The 15,330-nt window shown below is 40.4% G+C and overlaps 3 protein-coding genes across 5 annotated transcripts; all 3 read left to right on the top strand.

The window, feature by feature from the left end:
- The first annotated feature begins 284 nt into the window (after nt 1-284).
- Nucleotides 285-6,390, top strand: cfap99 (cilia and flagella associated protein 99). Of its 2 annotated transcripts, none has more exons than XM_079572963.1 (15): nt 285-469; nt 530-680; nt 763-857; nt 980-1,044; nt 1,262-1,439; nt 1,510-1,590; nt 1,933-1,992; nt 3,405-3,494; nt 3,665-3,750; nt 4,137-4,341; nt 4,448-4,589; nt 4,683-4,834; nt 5,100-5,305; nt 5,470-5,614; nt 6,109-6,390. In XM_079572963.1, exons 1-15 carry the CDS (start codon nt 350-352, stop codon nt 6,193-6,195), a joined length of 1,863 nt encoding a protein of 620 aa, XP_079429089.1. In that variant the 5' UTR covers nt 285-349; the 3' UTR covers nt 6,196-6,390. The 2 variants fall into 2 exon arrangements, with proteins under 2 accessions (XP_079429089.1, XP_079429088.1); XM_079572962.1 differs by having other exon boundaries at nt 938-1,044.
- Nucleotides 6,391-7,917: 1,527 nt separating this feature from the next.
- Nucleotides 7,918-11,739, top strand: LOC306976154 (uncharacterized protein). Its single transcript, XM_079574041.1, has 9 exons — nt 7,918-8,165; nt 9,478-9,669; nt 9,802-9,940; nt 10,022-10,110; nt 10,293-10,356; nt 10,733-10,821; nt 10,904-11,016; nt 11,083-11,239; nt 11,325-11,739. The coding sequence occupies exons 1-9, from the start codon at nt 8,117-8,119 to the stop codon at nt 11,480-11,482; spliced, it is 1,050 nt and encodes a 349-aa protein (XP_079430167.1). The 5' UTR covers nt 7,918-8,116; the 3' UTR covers nt 11,483-11,739.
- A 659-nt stretch (nt 11,740-12,398) lies between these two features.
- Nucleotides 12,399-14,604, top strand: mrpl35 (mitochondrial ribosomal protein L35). Of its 2 annotated transcripts, XM_079573731.1 has the most exons (5): nt 12,399-12,513; nt 12,692-12,860; nt 13,637-13,781; nt 14,235-14,428; nt 14,501-14,604. In XM_079573731.1, the coding sequence occupies exons 1-4, from the start codon at nt 12,483-12,485 to the stop codon at nt 14,421-14,423; spliced, it is 534 nt and encodes a 177-aa protein (XP_079429857.1). In that variant the 5' UTR covers nt 12,399-12,482; the 3' UTR covers nt 14,424-14,428; nt 14,501-14,604. The 2 variants fall into 2 exon arrangements, with proteins under 2 accessions (XP_079429857.1, XP_079429856.1); XM_079573730.1 differs by lacking the exon at nt 14,501-14,604 and having other exon boundaries at nt 14,235-14,494.
- Nucleotides 14,605-15,330: the final 726 nt, after the last annotated feature.

Below are 15,330 nucleotides of genomic sequence, written 5' to 3'. Positions count from 1 at the left end.
AAATTATACACATGAATACAAACGCAGAGAAATCTCGTCAGATGAACCAAATTTTGCAACAGCACTTGAATGCAGCTCATATGTTATCGAGTATCAGCAGCAGCAAAGTGTATTTTATAATATGTTAGCTTGTCAAGTAGTAATATGCTCATTTGCATGAAAACGAATTTAGATTGGATATCTTGGGGGGGGAATACGATTTGTTTAGTGCAGTAAATAGGCTTGCCTTGATTAGTTTACGACATTTGGTTGCTAAGCAACGTTTGAACATGGCAACGGTTTGTGTTAGCTCTTTCTGACCTGATCCTGACACAATGCAGGCAGCAGACAGCATTTTTTACTATTGAAAATGCCTTCAAACTATGTGCCACTTGTAAAAGAGGCCATCAGGCTGCTGGACAAGTTTTGCACCGACAGGCTGTGTCTTGATGACTTTGTGGAGACCATCTCTAAGGAGCTAACATTACAGGTTAGTGCTAGAGAGTTTGTGCCAACTACTTAACATTAAAACTTATGTGCATCTTTGCAGAACCTGGATCCTCAGCATAGGAGCTTTATACTCGACACTATTTCCAGTTGTATTGAGTATAAACAGCTCCTAGAGATTGTTGTCAACCTTTTCTACAAAGGTGTACCGTTAGAAGAATGTGTGCCCAAAAGTGACATCAGCTTGTATCTCAGTAGGTCTTCTCAGCAACATCTTTTTTTGCCTACAAATAGTACCTTGCTCTACTATAAATTGATGTGTTTGATATTCTTTAGTTGTCTGCTATCTCACCACATGTTTCCTCGATCAACTGGGACTGAAGTGTTTTGGCAGTATTGTAAAATCCCTCGGTGTTCGCAAAGTACAGGCAGTGAGTGATTATCAGCTTGCACCAAAAGAACATTGAATGTCTTGAAAGTTTAACTTTTGACTGATGCTTTGTGTTCACAGTTCTTACTTTTCTTCTTTTCAAACCTTACTACACTGATACAGGAGAAGTGGGAGACTATTTATGATGCAGAACATGTCCAGAAGCAGTGGATAGAGCCCACTCTAAGGTAGTTCAAGTTATTCCCAATATTTTTTTGTACTTTGCATCCTTAAAGGGGTTATTTTCCACATTCCAGAGTCTTTCTTGTCAGTCTAGAAACTGATAGCATCAGAAATAACCCTCTAGAAATATCCATATGTATATATGCAGTGGTTTGTTTAATGAAACTATAGTTTTATGTGAGATTCATATTGTGTTTTTGTCATGACTAATTCCCTTGCTAGGTGGCGTCCCGAGATAATTGCTCTCCTGGAAGAACTTTCAGTGCAAGTGTCACGTGGGAGTCAGCTGAAGAAAGCTCCAGCTTGGACCACAGTACCTCAGGAGTTTGCTTTGACCAAAGCAAAGCCCAGGGCCGTCCCTCTGCCAGAAATCATTCCGGAGCTGGAGAAACCACTGCCAGTCAGTCTTGTCCACCTCGGTCTCTTGTCTCACAACACAAACAGGTTCTGACTAACAAAACTTTCTGTAGGTGCCCAGGACAACTTACAAGGCACCAAAAGAAATGAGCAATATGGAGGATGTCAAGCAAAAGAACCAACAAAAAGCTGAGGTGACTGAAAAACTCTAGTGCTTCAATTCTTAAAATATTCAATTCATATTTAAAGCCCAACTGTGGAAGATTCCAGGTTTGCTAAACCACAACACCAACTTAACACTCCTTATAAAGTAAATGCTTTTTTTAAATGCTGTTTATTAGGTACATGGTACAAAGTATAGTTTTAATTACATGACAGAAATGAAAATGCATATAATGCCAAGATAATGCTTCTTACTTATTGCTGGTCACTGAGTTTCATTTATTTTTATTTCTGGTGAGCCCTTATGATCAGAAGCGGCAGAGAAAATAATTACATGAACATGCTGTGACTTCTTTTATGTGTTTCTGCGACAGAGACTGTTGTACGAGGCTAATGTGAAACAGTGTGAGTCTGCGAAGTCAAAACATTATCAGGTAACAATGGCGGCCACTAGTACTACTCTGATCTTTCATGACTTTTGGTTTGCATGTCTCATTGCTATGTCTGTTCTTCATAAAGAATAGATTGCTATGAGGAAACAGCACAGGCAGGCTCCAGGGAAAGAACTCTGAAAAATCAGCTTTATTTAGGTTTAGGACAGGGCGCTATTATGCTTATGTTGGATGTATTGTGCAAGTGGGAGATAAAAAATAAACTGAAAGAAAGAAACAGTGAGTACTATCATAATATTGTAGTAAAGTTATCAATTGCACTTTACTTTATAGGACACTAAAAACAGTAATAGGATGAAAATAGTATGGTAACTAGGGATAAAGCATTTCGCAGCCCTGTTTCTATATTACTGCCAAGAAATTACTAATGTAAGTATAATAATTACCATGTTATTGCTCTTTTAGGTTGAAAATGTGATGGACATCTTCCTCATAAGAGCGATGCACAAATACTCAGTTATTCATTCATATAAAGTAAAATGCTACCAAGTCATCTTGATGAGGGGAAAGGGGAAGGTTTTAAAGGTGCATTATGTAGCTTTTTATGAGATAAAAAAAAGTATTTTTTGAGTGCTCAATTGAGCTTTTGTGACCAAATGGCTGTATGGATGGTTAGCATGGCGCCTTTACTTTCCAGCACAGTGGCCTCTACAATGCTCAAGGACCAATTGTTTTGTAGGTTTTCTGGTGAAAAGGTCCATTAGCAGTGAAAAAAATGGTCCATAGTTGCATAATACACCTTTAATTATGCTTTGGTATGATTACTCCTTATGTAATTTTAAAAAGTATACCGTAACCTTAATTGCTGCTGAGACTGGAGAACACCTGAAAGAGCTGAGAACATCTATCCAAACTACTTTTCAGGGTCTGACCTGTTTTTTCATGAACTTTCGTGAACTTTCATGAGTTCACCGTCCACTCTGTATTTTAATACTAATAATAATAATAATAATAATGCATTTGTCTTATATAGTGCTTTTCCAAGTCGCTTTACAATTTCCGCGCATCGACAGCTGCCCCTGCCGTAGACTAACAGAAGTGAGGCTGCCAATCTGTGCCATTGGCCCCTCCGACCATCACCACTCACTCACTCACTCACTACATTGACCCAGGCTTCCTGGTGTGCCCACACAGTCTCCCATCCAAGTACCAACCAGGCCCTTCCCTGCTTAGCTTCTGAGATCTGATAGGATTGGGCACAGCAAAGGCTGTGTGGCTTGTGTGAATTCTTAGGGCTTGCAATAAGTGCCTCACACAGTAATACAATTTGCGGTAATATGCTGTTTGCATGTTGACAATGATTGCTTTAAACTACAACTCAACTAAACTAGCTCCTTTAACAGGTGCAATCTGCTGTCATTGGACCAAAGGTTTAATACAGTTTTGCTTCACAGAAAGTGGTGTCTGAGATAGAGGGAAGCATGAATTCCAAACTAAAATTGAACTCCTTCCAGTCCACAAGACTCCCCTCCTCAACCAAACAAGTGAGTGTGAAAACTGTAAGCCTATCTGGATTACTACTAATATAATATAAAGTTAGTTTGTGGTTATTTCTTGATATTTATGCTATGAATGTTTCTGTTTTAGAAGGTTAAAGTTTTGCTTGATGTAGGATCTGTTTCTTTTTAATATGTTTGCTTCATCTCTGTCTCAGTCTAGCTGGGATATTAAGCTGAACAGTGCTACTATCTTAAGACAGGGGGCGCTGGTTGACCGTCAACTCAAACAAGAGCTGCTTAGGTAGTTTCAAAAATGTTCAGACCTCTCTAATTATTTCCATTTTATAATGTTTCTGACTCTAGGATCATATACATTTCCTTTCTATTGATTAAAAAAAACAAATCTGCATTGATTAGCCTACGATACAATGAAAGAAAAACATTTCAAAACAATCCATTGCTCTCATTTATAGGTGTGCTGTTTTCAAACATTCATAAATATTTAAATGCGCAAAGTGGGAGTGTGAATTTATTGAGAATAAAAATAACAATAATTTTAACATGTTCAGTATCAGACTTGACTATAACATCATAAAAGCACATAATTGGAGGGGTATGAATACTTCCATCTCCCAGTGTATTGCACAAACTAAACTGTATGAGTAATGTGAGAGTATTTTGTCACAGAATGGAGCGTCTTATGGAGGGGACGCAGGAGCCCTCGGCATTTCTGCAGTGGCAGAAAGAAATGCGTGAGAGAGACCTGCAGGAAGAGTTGGCTAAAGTTGAATGTAGGCGTTTGGAAGGCCGCATAAGCCACGAGGAGGCGGCCATGGCCCGCTCCCGTCTCATGGCACAGAACCACACGGCTGCACTACTCAAGAGAGAGGAGGTGATTACTGTGACAGAAGTGTAAAGAATAGACTTCTCCAGGAGATTTTTACGGCAACAATGAGACAATACACTGACTGTTCTTGTGTTTCTATGTGGATTCAAAGATGGCAGAGTTGATGCGCAGGTATGCTGAGAAGAGGCTGCATGAGGAGAAGGAGATGAGAGAGTTGGTGCAGCAAGTGTCAGACGGTCACAAGAACGCCAAAGCAGCCAAAGAAAAGCTATACGCAATGAAGCAGAAAATAGGTATATTATTAGGTTATTGAATGAGGGTAGTATTTGTGAAACGTTCTTTGCGCATTCTCAGTCACACCAAGTCTCATAAAGCTTTTCTTTCAGTGCAAGAGGTTTCCAAGGAGAGTCAAGAGCTCCTGCGTAGAGCACTGGCAGAGGCCCAGGCAGAACTCATCAGAAAATTTGAAATTATTCAACAGATTCGTGCCATTGAATCCAATTCCCTCACCAGAGGCCACTTTTTTGATGACACAAAGGTAAGCAGGTGCCTGGAATACATGTGTAGTGGTGCTGCTTAATGCCACTATTGCACACATTTATGTTTTAAAAAAAATTGGTAAGTCGTGAAATGGTGCAATGAATAGATATGAAGATGTTATCTTTTTAAGCTGATATATGTTTATATGTTAACTTGGCATGATATTTAAGATTTAACTTTTGACTCTTGAGGATGAGGACCCCAGGCATGTGGATTGTATAAAAAAACAGACAAACACTCATATCCAAGTGTGTGTTCCTCAGACTGGAGGCCATGACCTGCTGGGAGAGATGTCTCTGTGTGAGCTCAGGGAGCGCCTGGCTCTGCTGAAGGAGGCCCAGCTCCAAGAAGAGCAGCAGCGGAGGCAGTACATCCACGAGCAGAGGCACCGGAGGAAACTACTGCTTCAAAACAAGCTGGACACCTTCCACCTCCACCACACCGCACTCAAACAGGCCACCACCCTCAGGTCGCTTCTCACTAGCCAGATCAGTGTTCCCCTTTTAAAAAAGAGCCACAATAGGGAAGCTCCTCATGCCTGATGATGTAGATGATTTGTTTCTGCTTCTATGCAAAGTAGGACTACGAATATTGCATGAAATTACCTTGATGTGTGGTGCATCTCTTTGACAGGAAGAAGCCGGAAAAGATAACACTGGGTGTAGATGAAACTATCCTGGCTTTGCAGAAGAGGCTGGAGGAGAAGAAGCAGGAGCGTAACTCTCTGAGACACAGGAACAGCAGCAGACCAGCTCACATGGAAGGGACACACAGCAGTGTAAGTGAAGTATATGAGACTAGAATTTTATGAAATAGCAAAAGTCATGCTTAAGTTGTCTTTTTTTTAACTTTCATCTGGCTAATATTGTTTGCGTTGTTACTCTTGGTGATGGTGTCCATCTGAATAAAGTAAATAACTTGGTTTCAAATCATTATGTCGAAACTGAAACCAGAACCGCACTAAGTCTTTCACAGTTCACTCCTTCACTGGACTTAACATCAGGCACACACAGTATTCAAATAATATTGACAAGGAAAGTACATCAAAAGAAAATGTGTATTCTTGAAGTCACCATTTTACAATTTCCTAACAACATGGATTTATTTAAACTATTTTGCCCTAGCAAGTCACAAATAGCCTACACTAGAACCTATTAAAGCAAATTCTTACCAAATCTAATGATGCTTCATGTGCCTAAATGAAATGTGCTGTTTAGTTGAACCTAATATACGTCTTACTTTAGGACTAACTGTGTCTTTGTACGTCAGCAGAGCGCCGGTGAGCAGAGGGACTGGAGGAAGCTGGAGCAGAGCTTGGAGCATCAAATACAGAAGCACATCTCTGTCCCGCTCATGTGATAGAGGGCTGCTGGCGGCCCCTGCTGGGGAACCCTTGGAGAACGTCTGATTAGTTTGGGATTTTTCTTGCTACTTTCATGAATCTAGCATTAAATTCTAGTGTAAACCTGGACCTGGATTAAGTCCTGGCTTAGTGGTGGGTCTGTTTAAACCGGGTTTAGCCATGCTTTAGTCCCAGTTTATCTTTGATTTAGATTGGTATAGGTTATAGGTTATAGGCTACCTGATTTAGCCTATAATGGAAATAATGGCCTGAGCCGAGACAGATGTGAAAAGCGAATCCACCGTGATAGTGCGCCCTCTGCTGGTAAAGACGGATATACAACGGTATTTATTTCATGTAACTTAGTTTACATGTACTAGTATTTGGGTTATTTTATGAAATTAAAACTGTATGTTTTACTTCAATATTTTATTGTATTTTGTAGGACAGTGCCTTCATTTTGTTCATTTGTTCAACAAGGGACAGAGGCAATATTTTGGAACAAAGTAACATTTTTATTGTGGTAACAGGCCCTTGCTGTAATCAGTAAAGAACAAAAGATCAACACTGATGTCAATAATGTGTAAAAATTAAATGTTGTGATTCTGGGCTAATGATGATGATAATAATAATAATAATAATAATAATAATAATAATAATAATAATAATAATAATAATACGGTCAAAACTAGTCTGGAATGACATATACATGCAACAATGTGCCATTAATAATGGTGCCATAACTTTTTATTTTATTTGTCCTTTATTTATCCAGGATAAAACTCGTTGAGATTAAAAATCTCGAGTGTCCTGGCCAAGATTCTTTAAAATTTAAATATGCAATAATTTGCCACAGAAAGTAAAAGGGACCCAAACCCCTTATACATAATTATGAATAAATTATACATTTACTTTACAGCCTGCAATGGCAGTTTTTGGGTAGCATGTAGCTAATTGGGATTATGTATTGTTTTTACTAATTTACAACTAGAATAAACGCTATTTTAAGCAGAAAATGAATGTCATCTTTTGGGGGGTGGGGAAATGAAGCAATTCGCATGTTGTTTAAAGTGTTAACTTTATCAAACAACAGAAGCATCTACGGATCTACAGGAGAGGGCGCACTATCGCGGTGGATTCGCTTCACGGTGTTTCTGTCTCGGCTCTGCAGCTCTCCCCTACTCGATTTAGCCCTGGATTTGTCCTAGGCCTTGTAAATATTATTGAGAGTCAGAGCTAATCCAGGCTGGTGCTTTGAATGAAAATTATGATCAATTCAGCTGAAACGAAAAACATTGGTTGCATGTTCAATCATGTGCACCATTTAAATTGTTTAATAAAATCATGTTCATTACTATAATGTGATCAGCACTTAAACTGTAGCCTACTTCCTTTCTTTACTGTGAATTAAAGTTAATGTAACTTAATAAAGTTTGGAGGTTTACCAGAGTTTTTTTTTTACGAGTAGGCGATATCACAAAGATTTTAACTAGTGGGCCAATTAGAAGAGTTTAATCGTAAACTATAAGTAAAATTAGTCAATGAATTAATCTGTATGATAAAGCACAGCTGTGCAAAATGATTTTTTTTTTTGTTACTTCAAATTGTGGTGTAAAATAGAGTTTAGTGAGAAATGAAAATAATCCACAACAACAAAGTGCTGCTTTCTTTCCACCACTGGTGATGCGTGGCCGATGGTGCGCCCCCTCTGGCCAACTCTAGTATAGGCTTGGTCCGTTCCCCCTCTTTTTTCCTCTAAAGCAGAATCACATGATGCGCATTTGTCATATGACTGTGATGAGGGACAGATCCCACTGCGAGCAGGCTGCTCCGCGTCGTCCGCGTCCTCGGCGCAAAACAAAGCAGATTTGAGCCGTTGTCCGGGATGAGAAGCTGCAGCGGCTCATTGTTTGGAGGCAGTGCTCGATAATCTGCGGGATGCGCGACCGGGGAGCTCTGTCTGCGCTGTTCGCCGCTTCTCTGCTCGGTAAGAACAAATTACCAACAAGTTCTGACAAGTTATATCACAGTCAATGAAACCGATGTATCATTATGTGCAAGTGTCATCGTAATGATCACTTCACAATGTTGTTTATTGTCATTCAAAGTTTCCCAGTCCTGACAGAAGTGCTGAACTTCTGATGTCATTGAAGTTGCTGGACATTTTTGTTTGGTGTTGTTGTTATTGTTGTTAAGGGCCTATTTCAGCAACAGTCTGGTTGGGCAGAGGAATGGATTCGTCAGAGGAGATGAAGCCACAAGAACCACATGACCTGCTGCTGCTCCTGAATAAAATTGCTTGAGGATGGCTCATATTCAGGAGCACATGGCTAATGTGATTAGGGCCACAATGTGGACTCTGTGCCTGGATCACGCTCTTTGACTTTAGAACACACAAAAAACAAAAGGCCTTCCTGTATGGTGAGGCAAGATGGAAGAGAGTAGTACTGACAGGAAGGATGCTTTTGTTTTGTCTGGTTCTTCACTGTGGTACAAGACACTGAATCGGACCAGAAATCAAGCAGGGCAATTTCCAGCTTGTATTTGCACTCACTCGTCTTCATATACTACATTTAGAGCAATTTGAAATGTAAATTGACTGTTTTGAAGCAATGTCCAGAGTTGAGCTCTTTTGTGTCTTGAGGGAAAAGGAGATTTCTATAAGCCTCTGAGTTGAGGAGGGCAGCACTAATAATCCAGGACCTTGCGTTCTTATATTGTAAACACTCAATGTTCAGTGGATTTTCAATTTCCAGATTCCAGTCAATATATGCTTTTGTTGTTGTTTTGTTTTTACATTTAATTCGACAATTGAGGTTTTTAACAGTGGAGTTTAAAAAAGTGAAATCATATAATGACAATTTTTTTGTCAGAATAATAACGTTCAATTGGTAATTCAACCTTTACTTGAAGCCCCCCTGGAGCATGTTGGAGAAAATACATCAGAGATTTAGAACTTGGAGTGTTTTCTGTGTCTTCGGGCCTTTCTCAGTCAAATGTAATGATATTATATTTTATCATTTGCTCAAATAATAAATCTTATGACCTGACCTTCTGCCCAGACAAGGCTCAAGGTCCCCCTGCTGTCCCAGTGGGGACCCACCCCAAGGTTGGAAACCACTGGTCTATTGCAAGGCTTTCTCCTTCTATCTGCACTAACGCAGACTAAAGGGAACACTTGAGTGATAGTGATGAGTCTTGTATGTTTGGAATTTGAGTGGCATAGTGCAGACGATTAGGTAAATGGAACACACATGACCAAGCAACAACAGTAACCTGCACAAATGCGTGTGTTTTAGGCCTCGTGCTGGGTCAGACCACGCTAACACCCGCCCTCACCGACACCACAGTCATTGATAATGTGACCGCTCCGACCACCCCTCTGTTCCTGAGCAGCACCCCAGGCACACCCATCAGCACCACCCCAGGGTGCACCGCCTTCAACACGTCCACATGTGAGCCGTGTGCCCCTGGATCACAGTACGATAACAGTGAGTCTCCATCTCGGACACCATGCTCTGATTCAGATAGATCCTGTTTGTCATCCCTGTTATAGTGACAGTCCAGTGTGGCATGTACTAAATGGTATAAAGTCTGACTGAAATGTGCTTATCTTGTTGCAGATACTTTGCTTTGTGCATGCTGTACGGAACCTGGGCTCTGTCTATTTCCTGGAGCATGTCTGCAATGTCCCATTGGCTCCTATCAGCCACTGGCTGGACAGCAGAACTGTCTGCCCTGCGCCCGCGGCTCCTACACTAAGTAAGACTTTACTTCTAAGTCATAATAATCATGATAATAATAATATATGAGCAACTGACTCTTAAAGATTTCCCCTTTCAGTTTCACAGGAAGCCCCCTGTGTCATGCCTGTCCTTTTGGAAGCTTCAACAACATCACTGGAGCGGACAGCTGCATTAGCTGCGCTCCAGGTTGGAAATCAATCTGATCATTAGACCTAAAATAGCTGGTGTTGTGTTAAATTCTAACCTATCAGTGACTCCTCCAAGCATAAAATGTTAATTTAGGATTTATCTAATGTAGCTGTTATAACAATACTGACGATAAATCAACTCACACTGGTAAAGTTTATCCTATGAAAATATTTCTTCAGGTTCCTTCTCGTCCCTGCAGAGTTCCACATCATGTTCACCATGTTCAGCAGGGACCTTTTGCAAGTAAGCTTCAATTGACCATGCATATTCATGCTTGTTCCACAGAATAAATATTTGTGCAGTGCTTCCATAAGTGAGCGTTTGGAAAAATCCTTATCTAACTACTGCATCAGGCATCACATGCTTCAATCTCATGCTTCTGCTGGCACTTCCACACTGCTGTTGTTATCAGTAAATGGAAGACTGCAATGATTCATAATCACATATTTTTATATCTATTTTTGGATGAAAGTCTTTAGCAACTCTGTACAAAGCAATTATGTGTCACAATGAGTGCAGTTAAATAATGTTTAAAATCATATTAGAGCAAGGCATTTGCCTCATATGTCACAATATATATATTATTATATATATATTCATTAAGTTGTGGTGTTTATAGCTCATCTGGATGCAGCAAGTGTCAGATATGTCCTGCAGGTCGGGAGGCTCTCCAGAATGGAGCCACAGACTGTACTCCCTGTCGACCAGGTAAGTCACAGTGAACATCGCCTGTATTGCTGTTACATTAAAATCATAACAGAGAATTCAGAGAGTGCTCTCCTCTGAACAGGCATGCACAAGCCCGCTCACCTGACCATGTGCCAAATCTGTAACAGTGGCTCCTACCAAATCCACTGGGGCCAGGAGCAGTGCGACATCTGCCCAGAGAACCACTACTGCCCTGTAAGCCTCTTCTTCACACACATATAATCTCTGTTGTTATCATGTCACTAATTATTTCTATTTCAGAGCCCAGACGTGAACCCCATCCAGTGCCCCAACGATGCCTTCTGTCCCCAGGGAAGTCTGGCCCCTGGCTACTGCATGGAGACCTTCTTCAGAAAAGCAGGGGACACATGTGAACTGGCCCCTGTTACTATTGCTCTGCTTGTGGTCGGGGGAGGAGGCAAGTGCAACATGTTTTAAATGCTCTACTATTTGAAAGGCATTCTCTTGCAATATTGAAATCATATTTTTTTGTATTTCTTCAGTGGCTTTACTGTCCGTCATCCTCATGCTGCTCCGCCGGCGCAGAGACACCGATAGGGAGCTGTCTGTTGCTCGGACTCCACTGCTGCGGAAAGAGCGTCCCCAGGGCCGATACTATGGCATCCCCTGTGACGCAGAGCCAGTCTATGCTGGCTGGTGACGAGCTTTTTCATTGGAATAAACTTTACCACATTTCCCCTTTTTCTTAAGTTAATGTTAAAAGAAGCTGCTTTTGAAAAACTGTGGTGACTTGGGTTTTTGATTCAATCTGTAAAGACACTGGAGTCTATTTTCAAATGACACACAGAACTGCTTTTGTACATATTACTGAGTTATATACAGGAATGTTGGTGTGAACATTCCCTCTCAAAAAGCACTTTTCTTTGAGGTAATTGATTTACTTCACACATGTGACGGCGTCTGTTGGCTTTATTTTATGTGAGTTGTGCTTTTGTATTTTTGTTGCATACGTTTTTGTATTTAAATTTCAAAACAAGTTTCCTAATTGTGTTTTATTTTTTAACGTTTTAACAAAAATAGTAAATATTAAATTAATACATAAAACTGTGCTCTTCACGTTCATATACTGCACATTTACATCACAAGAATTATTAATGTCCCACACATATTTTCAGGAACTAAAGGACAAACAAACAGTGACTAACAAAGCAAATCATCAGCGATACCCTTGTTATAGTGCGTGTCTGGAACAAACAGTCAGGGGTTAAGATGCTACAGTATTAAGCTGTAGACTAGATCCAACTATTCTGGATGACGCTGTTGAATCAATGGTACAGAATGCAATAAATGTTGAGCAATTCAGTTCTTACACTATCAATCAGTTTGCCATTGTGTGTATGTGTGTGCGTCAATTCTTCTGCTATATTATTCTCATCTTCACCAAACACTAAAGTGTCATGGGGAAAATCACATTAAAAAAAGACCGTTTTGTGGCTTTAGGTCCTTTCAAACGCATCCCCAGATTTCATACACAATTTAGGCTACATTGATTCTTGAACACAGAGTTAGGGGGTCTGTGGATGTTTTGTTTAGCAGGAAACGAGTTCACACCACTAGATGGCAGAAATGTTCCATGCCATTGGCGCAGTGGCTGTGTTTGTCCTTCCAGGCCCCCGTACGTGTAGTTTCAGAGGCAAAACATGGCTGCTGCACTTGGAAGGAGAGCGTGCGGTCTGTATTTATAACCTCAACTTAACCTTATATTGATATTTCCATTGTTATTACATGTGTACAGCCACTGCGTAGCTCATAGTCCATCGCTAGATCCGAGATGCCGCTGTTGATATTCGGAGTTACGCTGCGCTCACTGTTGTCCTAGTGTTGTAATCTTGCCCTTGGGTTTCGGCAGGTTTGCTGAGGCCGCTCGCAGTTTCTCTGGCCACTACATCGGCACAAGTCTGTCACGTCTCCACCGCCGTGCGTCCCCCGCACCTCTTCCTCTGCTCCGTCTTACCCAGGACATGCGCTCTTCCGCAGCCTTCACTCAGCCTCACACCGCGGAGCAGCATCCTCCATCGGTAACGACCCAAAGTGTGATCCTGCCTGCTGTGCAAAAACTGAGTCATACTGGAAGTTAAAGTGATAGTCTGGAAATCTGAATGTATAACACGGTTGATAAAATGTGCAAAATGGACCACCTGGTCTTGCATTTTGAAGTCAAAGTAAGTAATAATATATAATTGTTTGTAAAGTCCCTCCTTCCCCGATCTCAGCAACTAATCCTAGTATAATCTAGCGTCCTCCCGCGATGACCAATTAGATGAGCTTTTCCTGTGAAGCTGCCTGTCAGGTCCAATCAGGAGGGAGGGGGGGAGGGGCTTGATCATTTACTTTTTAAAATTCTGTTCCTGCTCTCGTCATTTTGCAAACGAAAGGGCTTTCTGGTTTGCAAACTTACAGACTATCACTTTAAAGTTTAGACCAGACCAGAACTGCACCATGTGGGAAAAGGCTACTATAACGATCTTGAATTTTGCAATAGTATATTATTGTGGCCTTTTGCATTAAATATTGTCAGCAAATGGTGTCAAAGCAAGGCTTGAAAATACTTACTCAAGACCAAAACAAAGCTATAATGGAACTAAATTAGGAAAATAAGTACACAAAGGCTGTGTCTGTAAATTTCAGTCAGATAAAAAAAAATGTGTGCGATATATTGTGCAGCCTATACCTGGCGCACTGCCTGAAACTTGAAATTCGGTCTATATGTGGATGTGCTAGCGATGTTTGCTTTCCAAAACGATTGATAAACAATGTGTTCAGGGAGCTTCAAGTTTAATATTTGTGCTTTCAGGGTGTTGCCTCTTGCTCCCAGCCTGACTGTGGCGCCCAGCAGAAGCTTAACATACTACAGTGTAAAGAAGGGGAAAAGAAAATCGGTCAAATCTGTCACTGAAAGGTTCATGAGGCTGCACTGTGGCCTTTGGATCAGACGCAAGGTAAAAGTCCATTATTTTTTAAGTACCTTTCAAACATGCTCCTTTCTTGGTGATATGGTTGTTTTCATTTACGGTGTTGTCAGCTGGACTGTAGTGCTAAACCGAAGAGCCGGATAAACCTTTGGAATTGAATGTTACTGAGCGGTTTCCCTTTCTCTCTTTGAGAGCATACACTTACAAATGCACTTGCTCGAGGCACAGAGTAACAAGATAGGGCACTTGATGAACACTGCATTTGTCTTCTTTATTTAGTTGGCAATTTAACATATATTAGTATAGATTTTTCCCACTTTTGTTGAAGAATTTGCTGTCATACAGTGCTTTTGTTTATCTAGAAATAATATCTTGTTAGTTGCCCACAGAGACATAATTGAAAAGGTTTAATTCCAAAACTATTATTCACTTATGTATAAATGCTTGCTTTTTTGTTCAACATGATTGTGTTTGTCACAGGCTGGATACAAGAAAAAGCTATGGACGAAGATGCCTGCCAGACGCAAGCGCCTGAGGGAGCATGTCTTCTGTAACAAGACCCAGAGCAAGCTGCTGGACAAAATGACTACATCCTTCTGGAAGAGGAGAAACTGGTTTCTCAATGATCCCTACCTGAAATATCATGACCGGGTCAACCTCAAAGTGTAATGTCTGTCACTGTTTCCCGTGGAAATCTCTTGTAATAAAACCGTATTTGGCACATGCAGACGGCTTAATGAATTCAGTCAGTGAAGAAATGTAACCAACAGACAGTTTTGCTTCACATTTAATAACTCAGTTAAAACAGAAACCATTCAGATGATTATCATCACTCTACAACCACAAATGCATTTTGATTTTCATTTTCACATTTTCAGTATTTTTTCATTCTGGCCTGCCAGAAAAAAAACTTTAGAGTGGACTCTTAAATGTAAAGACACCACAATAACAGTGGTGTCTTTCTGGTGATAACATTGAGAAGAAAATAACAGAATTATAGTGGGGTGAATATAGTCACTTAAGAAATGTTGTCTTTCATATAAATTATCAATAAACATGCAGATATAGATCAATCTATGCACAATTTTACAAATGTGCAACTTAGCAACTTTGAAAATGGAAAAAGTCACCTTGAACACTAACACTGGACTACAAATGCTCAAACCATCAGTTTTCACATGTTGGCGGAAAAGGACATTAATGTGCAGAAGTTTTTCACCAATGACAAGAGAGATGGTGTGTAAACAGAACAGTTGTACCTGAGAAACGCTTGTTCACTCCACCTCAAATGACCAGGAAACATACTGTAATGAGCAAATACATGTGACGTATGGACAAGCTGAGGCTCAGTGAAGAACATAATAAAGCTACAACAGTTTGCTACCGGCCTACGTTAATAATGTGAAACGTGCAAATTGTGAGCTCTTTAAGAGTGATCCATATTATACTGTGAACAGTCCATACAGTCATAAACACGCCTCTGTAGAGCCATGTTTATGAGTGTCACCTTTTTGGTACAGATACCATTTTTATTCTGGAAAAGGAATTAATGTATCAACTAGAGTAGATTGTCAGT

The sequence above is a fragment of the Gobius niger genome, assembly GCF_951799975.1.
Source record: "Gobius niger genome assembly, chromosome: 16".
NCBI lineage: Eukaryota > Metazoa > Chordata > Actinopteri > Gobiiformes > Gobiidae > Gobius > Gobius niger.
This window is presented reverse-complemented; position numbering and strand designations above follow the sequence as displayed.

Coding starts and splice junctions, on each gene's coding strand:
- cfap99 (XM_079572962.1), top strand. CDS start 350: ATGCCTTCAAACTATGTGCCACTTGTAAAAGAGGCCATCAGGCTGCTG. Junction 858..937: donor GTGTTCGCAAAGTACAGGCA/GTGAGTGATTAT, acceptor TTGTGTTCACAG/TTCTTACTTTTCTTCTTTTC. Junction 3,751..4,136: donor CTCAAACAAGAGCTGCTTAG/GTAGTTTCAAAA, acceptor ATTTTGTCACAG/AATGGAGCGTCTTATGGAGG.
- LOC306976154 (XM_079574041.1), top strand. CDS start 8,117: ATGCGCGACCGGGGAGCTCTGTCTGCGCTGTTCGCCGCTTCTCTGCTC. Junction 8,166..9,477: donor GTTCGCCGCTTCTCTGCTCG/GTAAGAACAAAT, acceptor CGTGTGTTTTAG/GCCTCGTGCTGGGTCAGACC. Junction 9,941..10,021: donor GCCCGCGGCTCCTACACTAA/GTAAGACTTTAC, acceptor TTCCCCTTTCAG/TTTCACAGGAAGCCCCCTGT.
- mrpl35 (XM_079573731.1), top strand. CDS start 12,483: ATGGCTGCTGCACTTGGAAGGAGAGCGTGCG. Junction 12,514..12,691: donor ACTTGGAAGGAGAGCGTGCG/GTCTGTATTTAT, acceptor GGGTTTCGGCAG/GTTTGCTGAGGCCGCTCGCA. Junction 12,861..13,636: donor CGGAGCAGCATCCTCCATCG/GTAACGACCCAA, acceptor TTGTGCTTTCAG/GGTGTTGCCTCTTGCTCCCA.